This window comes from Bombina bombina, chromosome 4 (assembly GCF_027579735.1).
Source record: "Bombina bombina isolate aBomBom1 chromosome 4, aBomBom1.pri, whole genome shotgun sequence".
Lineage (NCBI taxonomy): Eukaryota > Metazoa > Chordata > Amphibia > Anura > Bombinatoridae > Bombina > Bombina bombina.
In genome coordinates this window covers 1044220731-1044229396 of record NC_069502.1, presented here as the reverse complement: position 1 = coordinate 1044229396, position 8666 = coordinate 1044220731, and the positions used below count along the sequence as shown (strand labels likewise).

The 8666-nt window shown below is 31.1% G+C and overlaps 2 protein-coding genes across 2 annotated transcripts; one reads left to right on the top strand and one right to left on the bottom strand.

The window, feature by feature from the left end:
* Positions 1 to 223: 223 nt before the first annotated feature.
* On the bottom strand, positions 224 to 1654 carry LOC128658172 (probable serine/threonine-protein kinase clkA). Its single transcript, XM_053712686.1, has one exon. It carries the CDS (start codon positions 1652 to 1654, stop codon positions 224 to 226), a length of 1431 nt encoding a protein of 476 aa, XP_053568661.1.
* Positions 1655 to 5832: 4178 nt separating this feature from the next.
* On the top strand, positions 5833 to 7263 carry LOC128658171 (probable serine/threonine-protein kinase clkA). Its single transcript, XM_053712685.1, has one exon. The coding sequence runs from the start codon at positions 5833 to 5835 to the stop codon at positions 7261 to 7263; it is 1431 nt and encodes a 476-aa protein (XP_053568660.1).
* Positions 7264 to 8666: the final 1403 nt, after the last annotated feature.

Below are 8666 nucleotides of genomic sequence, written 5' to 3'. Positions count from 1 at the left end.
TTTGAGCTACATGTAGATTCATTTTTAATTACTTTTTCAACTGGATTTTTGATGAAATATTTTTTTAAAGTAAGGTTTCGAACAAACTTATGTGCATCTATGAATGTGTTGAATTTATCAATAGTTTTTGTTGGGGCGAACAATAGTCCCTTACTCAGTATTTGGCTTTGTGATTCATTTAATTTTAATTTGCTTAGATTATATATTCCTTGTGTTTGTATACTTATTTCTTTCTTTTCAATTCTTGGAACTGGGTTTTTTGTGGATGCTGTTGTTCTCTTAGTTCTTTTTGATCTACCTCCTCTAGTTCCCCTCTTTCTGAATGTCTTCTTTTTCTTCTTCCTGAGCTTTGTTGTGGGCCTAGTTCTAAAAAATCTTGTGATTTTTTGGAGCTGTTTTTAGTTGTATTTCTTATTTGGTCTTCATCTCTTTTTGTTTGGTCTTTGCTTTCAAATCTATTTTCTGTTTCATATTTATCTAAGGCAGAGAACCTGTTGTGATTATTGTAGCTATTATAGCTATTATATGGTCTGTTGTAAGTGTTTTTATGTTCGTAATAGTTGTTGGTTTGGTGTTCATATGATCTTAAATGTTCACTATTTCTGGGTCTGTTATATGAATTATGGTGTTCGTAATAGTTATAATTTTGGTGTTCATATGTTCTTGGATGTTCAAAGGTTCTTCTATTGGATATACCCCAATTGTTCCGCCAATTGTTTGAATTGTATGTATTGTAACTTTGTTTGTCGGAGTTGTATGTATAGTAGTTTTGATAATGTTGTCTCTTTTCATATTTATTTTGATTGTTATTTCCCTTTTTATATTCCACCTTTTGCCAAGAGGGTCTTAGGTTAGGATTATATTGGTTTGTTTGCTCTCTATCTGTTACAGGAGGCCTATGGTGTTCATTTTTTTCTTCTTGTATGTCATTATTTGTATTTGCTGATTTCTCTATTTTATTGCCCCTCCATTTGTGGCTTATATACTCATCACCATTTGGTTCTTTTTCATAGGCTTGATAGTCTATTTTATCTCTTTCAAATTTTTTGAATGTATTATCTACTAATTCTTGTTTTGATTTTATCAGTAATTGTTTTATTTCTTCTTCTCTTTTTTTATATTCAGTTATTTCTTTAAAGTCCATTATTTGAGTTTCAATTTCATTTATCTCATTTCCTAATTGTAATAGTTGATCTTCTCTATACTCTTTGATAAGGTTCATTAATTTAAATGATGTTTCCTCTAGTATGTCCCTCCATTTTTTCTTAAAGTTAGAATCTATATTTTTAAAAGAGCATTCTTTTTTAATTCTTAGTCCCCTGGGGACTCTTTTATTGCTCAAGTATTCATTTAGGAAAATACACTCTGTTTTATGTCTCATCTCTAAAATGAGTTTTGTTTCAAGGGTATTTAAGTATTCTCTCATTTTATCCATATTTTTATTCTTTGGTTCTATTTCTTGCCTTCCCTCTTCAAATATATTGTGTATATTATCATAAATGTGGGATCTCAAATCAAAGATATTTTCTTTCTTATGTGTATTACTTTTATTTTTACTTTTACTTTTATAATGTTCAGTAGTTTGTATTTCATCAGTCTCAATAGTTATATCATGGTTAATATCTCGATTTTCTATGGCTGCTGCAGTATTCATTTTTAAGGGGTTTAGAACTAGATACAAAGAGGACAGAGTTTTTCAAAAACTTTCCTGCGCTGCCTAGTGGTTAGCCTTGACTCCTGGAATATCAACCCCAAATGATATTAAATACGTTTGTGAGAGAGAGAGAGTTTAGGAGTGTGGGGCGCAAATAAATGCTATAACCTTTAAAAACGTATTTTAATATGTTACTATATGGTTAGAGAAAAAAAAATAATAAAAATCAAAAGAAACTTGTTCTTATAGTATAAAATTATCTTTATTGGTGCAAAAAGCAATTTAACAAATATGTGTGTTCTTTTCAATTGATGTGCGATTATACAATCCTGTATTATCTGTGGGTCTGTCTACGAAAAAAACTTTCTTTAAAAAATTCTTTGGGTAAATTCTTTGTATAAAAAATTCTTTATATTAAAAAATTAAAACAATACATAAAGATCATATGGGAGAGTATTAAATTGCATGTAGACTTTAAAAGAAATAGGAGAAATATTCTGGATATTCTGGATATATCTTGTCTAGGTGAGGGAGGACTCTGACTACGCAAAGTGAATATGTTTTTGAAAGAAAAAAATTCCTTTGTGATCTTAAAAGTGTGTGATTCGATATATATGCAATACACCTAGTACATAAAAACCTAGTGTAGTGTAGATAAACAATTCCACTTTTAATTTTATAATAGGTCAATTGAAATTATTTTCCTTGATGGTTCTTTTTAAAAAAAAACAATATAATAAAGGCGTCTATTTTCACCTTTAGTTTAGACAATATATATGCTTGTGGGATGTAAATTGATAAAATTGTTAAAATAGATAAGATATTGAAAAACCGTAAATCTATTAGATTTGGAGCAATGTCAATCGCAATTAATGCAAGTAGAATGCGATTCACATTCACTGAATATGTGGTGAATAAATTGTTTATTTTGCTGTGAAACACAGTCGGCCGACTGATAGGTAAAGGATTATGGTTTTTCTTCAAGTGGTCATCTCTATAATAGTTTTGAGTCTATTCCTTTTTGCTAGTTATAATTAATAGCTGTATGCTGGGAATGTTTTTCACGTTGCCCGGGTTAATTTTAATGTTGCCAAGGCTCTACGGTCTAGGAGCAAATACTGTATAGTAAGGAGGTTTACTTACTTGCTTCCTAGCCAATTCTGGAGCCTGGATGTGGGTACAGGTGTTCCTTCTTTAGTCGTCCGCTCAGTTGATGTTGCCGGAGATCGGATTTTTCTTTGATGTCCTTGGTATGGTTATTCCTTGCACACAGGTTTTGCGTGCGGCAGCACGGTTGTAATAGTATCCAAAGAGTCCTCTCATACGCTAACAGATAGCGGTACATTTTAAGCTATGATCCTGATATAGGTCCACACCTACCCCCAAAACCAAAATTTGTATACAGAAAAGCAAATACATTAAAAAATAGACTAGCTCCTTCAATGAAGAACAGTAAAAGAAAAGCAATTGAAAAAGGGGTTTTAAGATCTGATTTAAAAGGGTTCTACCCCTGTCACATATGTAAAGCATGCAGACACTCTAAGAAAACCCACACATTTACATCTAATATTACTAAAAAAGAATATAAAATCAGAAGCACCATTAGGTGTATGGATAAAAATGTCATCTACCTGATAGAATGTAAAAAATGTAATATCCAATACACTGGAGAAACTGAGCGAACAGTACGTGAAAGACTAAGAGAGCACATATTATCTATAGAAAATTCAGAAGAAAAAAGAAATTTAGAGCTTCCAGTCCCGAAACATTTTAGACTATGTAATAACAGTAATCTAAAATATTTTACTTTCACAGTGATAGAAAAAATAAGCCATAACTGTAGGGGAGGGAATCACTCTAATAAACTAATGCAAGCAGAAGCTAAATGGATCTTCCAACTGCAGACATTACAACCAAAAGGTCTAAATATAGACTTTAATCTGAACAGCTTCCTAAAAGAATAGAAGAAAGGCGTTAATATTACTCCCACAACTAAGACAAGCTAAATGTGTCACAAAACTATCCAACCAAAAATAATACCTATGAGCCATATCTTTCTATAATAAAAAAGAGTTAAAATATTTAGATTAAAACCAAAACATCATTAAATTATTTCCAAGTGTCTATTCAATTTTTATCCAACTTTGTACCCATTTTCATTGCTTTTTATTGATTCTCCCAAGCTCCAACCTTTATTGGTGCTCCCCAATTTTTACTGGTGCCCCCCAATTCCAACAAGTCCTTTACAAAACATTTTTGATATATATTTTTATCAAATAGTAAATTTGTAATGTCCTTCAACAAACGAGAGGAAATGAAAAATAAAAATGCAAAAAAACCTAAAATGATACAAAAAGATCATTTGTTTTAACATTTAAGAAACACTAAATAAACACCTTCAATACTACTTCAAAATTGTTACTCTAAAGGATACGAAAACAGTGGATATAAAATTTCCTGTATAATACTTTCCAATTACCACTAAAAACAAATGCAACTAATTTAATACCTATTAAACAATTATCTAACTTCAGGATGTTTAGAAACACAAATGAGACTATTAATCAATTACATGAACATTTGAAAAAACAAAATAGGGTATAAAAAGCCCGCCAAGAAACACTGCAGTAGTAAAGCTTGAAAAAGGCCAAGTTCCACGGCCGAAACGCGTAGCAAACTACTGTCAAAAAAGAACACCACTATTGTGTCTCCAAGGACTACTACACCACCACTTCTATAACTGGTGTTTATAAATTGATTGAACTTGTTTTCACAAAAGGAACCGCGATCGGATAAACAATCTGATAACCAAGCCCTCACATCTATGCTACAAAGTAGCCGCTATCTGTTAGCGTATGAGAGGACTCTTTGGATACTATTACAACCGTGCTGCCGCACGCAAAACCTGTGTGCAAGGAATAACCATACCAAGGACATCAAAGAAAAATCCGATCTCCGGCAACATCAACTGAGCGGACGACTAAAGAAGGAACACCTGTACCCACATCCAGGCTCCAGAATTGGCTAGGAAGCAAGTAAGTAAACCTCCTTACTATACAGTATTTGCTCCTAGACTGTAGAGCCTTGGCAACGTTAAAATTAACCCGGGCAACGTGAAAAACATTCCCAGCATACAGCTATTAATTATAACTAGCAAAAAGGAATAGACTCAAAACTATTATAGAGATGACCACTTGAAGAAAAACCATAATCCTTTACCTATCAGTCGGCCGACTGTGTTTCACAGCAAAATAAACAATTTATTCACCACATATTCAGTGAATGTGAATCGCATTCTACTTGCATTAATTGCGATTGACATTGCTCCAAATCTAATAGATTTACGGTTTTTCAATATCTTATCTATTTTAACAATTTTATCAATTTACATCCCACAAGCATATATATTGTCTAAACTAAAGGTGAAAATAGACACCTTTATTATATTGTTTTTTTAAAAAAAGAACCATCAAGGAAAATAATTTCAATTGACCTATTATAAAATTAAAAGTGGAATTGTTTATCTACACTACACTAGGTTTTTATGTACTAGGTGTATTGCATATATATCGAATCACACACTTTTAAGATCACAAAGGAATTTTTTTCTTTCAAAAACATATTCACTTTGCGTAGTCAGAGTCCTCCCTCACCTAGACAAGATATATCCAGAATATCCAGAATATTTCTCCTATTTCTTTTAAAGTCTACATGCAATTTAATACTCTCCCATATGATCTTTATGTATTGTTTTAATTTTTTAATATAAAGAATTTTTTATACAAAGAATTTACCCAAAGAATTTTTTAAAGAAAGTTTTTTTCGTAGACAGACCCACAGATAATACAGGATTGTATAATCGCACATCAATTGAAAAGAACACACATATTTGTTAAATTGCTTTTTGCACCAATAAAGATAATTTTATACTATAAGAACAAGTTTCTTTTGATTTTTATTATTTTTTTTTCTCTAACCATATAGTAACATATTAAAATACGTTTTTAAAGGTTATAGCATTTATTTGCGCCCCACACTCCTAAACTCTCTCTCTCTCACAAACGTATTTAATATCATTTGGGGTTGATATTCCAGGAGTCAAGGCTAACCACTAGGCAGCGCAGGAAAGTTTTTGAAAAACTCTGTCCTCTTTGTATCTAGTTCTAAACCCCTTAAAAATGAATACTGCAGCAGCCATAGAAAATCGAGATATTAACCATGATATAACTATTGAGACTGATGAAATACAAACTACTGAACATTATAAAAGTAAAAGTAAAAATAAAAGTAATACACATAAGAAAGAAAATATCTTTGATTTGAGATCCCACATTTATGATAATATACACAATATATTTGAAGAGGGAAGGCAAGAAATAGAACCAAAGAATAAAAATATGGATAAAATGAGAGAATACTTAAATACCCTTGAAACAAAACTCATTTTAGAGATGAGACATAAAACAGAGTGTATTTTCCTAAATGAATACTTGAGCAATAAAAGAGTCCCCAGGGGACTAAGAATTAAAAAAGAATGCTCTTTTAAAAATATAGATTCTAACTTTAAGAAAAAATGGAGGGACATACTAGAGGAAACATCATTTAAATTAATGAACCTTATCAAAGAGTATAGAGAAGATCAACTATTACAATTAGGAAATGAGATAAATGAAATTGAAACTCAAATAATGGACTTTAAAGAAATAACTGAATATAAAAAAAGAGAAGAAGAAATAAAACAATTACTGATAAAATCAAAACAAGAATTAGTAGATAATACATTCAAAAAATTTGAAAGAGATAAAATAGACTATCAAGCCTATGAAAAAGAACCAAATGGTGATGAGTATATAAGCCACAAATGGAGGGGCAATAAAATAGAGAAATCAGCAAATACAAATAATGACATACAAGAAGAAAAAAATGAACACCATAGGCCTCCTGTAACAGATAGAGAGCAAACAAACCAATATAATCCTAACCTAAGACCCTCTTGGCAAAAGGTGGAATATAAAAAGGGAAATAACAATCAAAATAAATATGAAAAGAGACAACATTATCAAAACTACTATACATACAACTCCGACAAACAAAGTTACAATACATACAATTCAAACAATTGGCGGAACAATTGGGGTATATCCAATAGAAGAACCTTTGAACATCCAAGAACATATGAACACCAAAATTATAACTATTACGAACACCATAATTCATATAACAGACCCAGAAATAGTGAACATTTAAGATCATATGAACACCAAACCAACAACTATTACGAACATAAAAACACTTACAACAGACCATATAATAGCTATAATAGCTACAATAATCACAACAGGTTCTCTGCCTTAGATAAATATGAAACAGAAAATAGATTTGAAAGCAAAGACCAAACAAAAAGAGATGAAGACCAAATAAGAAATACAACTAAAAACAGCTCCAAAAAATCACAAGATTTTTTAGAACTAGGCCCACAACAAAGCTCAGGAAGAAGAAAAAGAAGACATTCAGAAAGAGGGGAACTAGAGGAGGTAGATCAAAAAGAACTAAGAGAACAACAGCATCCACAAAAAACCCAGTTCCAAGAATTGAAAAGAAAGAAATAAGTATACAAACACAAGGAATATATAATCTAAGCAAATTAAAATTAAATGAATCACAAAGCCAAATACTGAGTAAGGGACTATCGTTCGCCCCAACAAAAACTATTGATAAATTCAACACATTCATAGATGCACATAAGTTTGTTCGAAACCTTACTTTAAAAAAATATTTCATCAAAAATCCAGTTGAAAAAGTAATTAAAAATGAATCTACATGTAGCTCAAATTCCACTACAATAGAAACGAAATTTTTTCTAAAAGATGAAAAGGGTTTCATTCACACTGACTTAAAAAAGAAATCCAATTTTTACCCAAAGAACGAGAAGGGTAAATACATTGACACGTTCGAAAAATTGATCACAACAGATATAACAAATTTAGTAAACAAGAAAAATATTAAACAAAATCTTACAAGGAAACAAAAATTACTCATCACAGAATTAGAAAAGAATAATGAAATCATTATAAAGCCAGCTGATAAAGGGGGGGGCATTGTGTTATTAGACAAATCCCAATATGATGAGATGATATTTAAACTACTAAACGACACTGATACATACAAAAAGATGATAACAAATCCAACAAGAGTCTATCAAATATTCTTAAAAAATCATCTAGAAAAGGCAAAAACAATGGGAATAATCACAGAGAAAGAGTACGATTTTCTATACCCTAATTACCCCAGAATTCCTATTATATATGCACTTCCAAAAATACATAAAATAGCCAAAACCCACCAGGCCGCCCAATCATATCGGGTATTAACTCCCTCACATCAAATCTCTCAGCCTATATAGACAGGTTTCTCCAACAACATGTAAAAAATTTAGATTCCTATCTGAAAGATTCATCTAGCCTATTAAGAATCCTGGAGACCATACATTGGAAACCAAATTATCTACTAGTTACTTGTGATGTCTCATCACTATACACAAGCATACAACACTTAGACGGAATATGTGCAGTAAAATATTTTCTCACTAAGGAGGGCATTATGCCACAAGATCAAATTGAATTTATTTTAGAGGGCATAAATTTTATTCTAACACATAACTATTTTTTATATGATGGTAGTTTCTATGAACAGGTTTGCGGAACTGCGATGGGCACCAAATTTGCCCCCAGCTACGCAAACCTGTTCATGGGTCTATGGGAAAATAATTTTATCAATAATAGTAATTTTAAGAAATATTTTTTAATGTATAAGAGATACATAGACGATCTCTTTTTTATATGGACAGGGGACGAAAAAGACCTGATACAGTGTATCCAAAATATGAACAATAATGATAAGAACCTAACATTCACCTTTAATTACAGCAAAATAAAAATAAACTATTTAGATTTAGAAATCTCATCAAATGGAGACAAATTAAACACAAAGACATACTTTAAGGAAGTTGATG

Coding starts and splice junctions, on each gene's coding strand:
- LOC128658172 (XM_053712686.1), bottom strand. CDS start 1,654: ATGAATACTGCAGCAGCCATAGAAAATCGAGATATTAACCATGATATA.
- LOC128658171 (XM_053712685.1), top strand. CDS start 5,833: ATGAATACTGCAGCAGCCATAGAAAATCGAGATATTAACCATGATATA.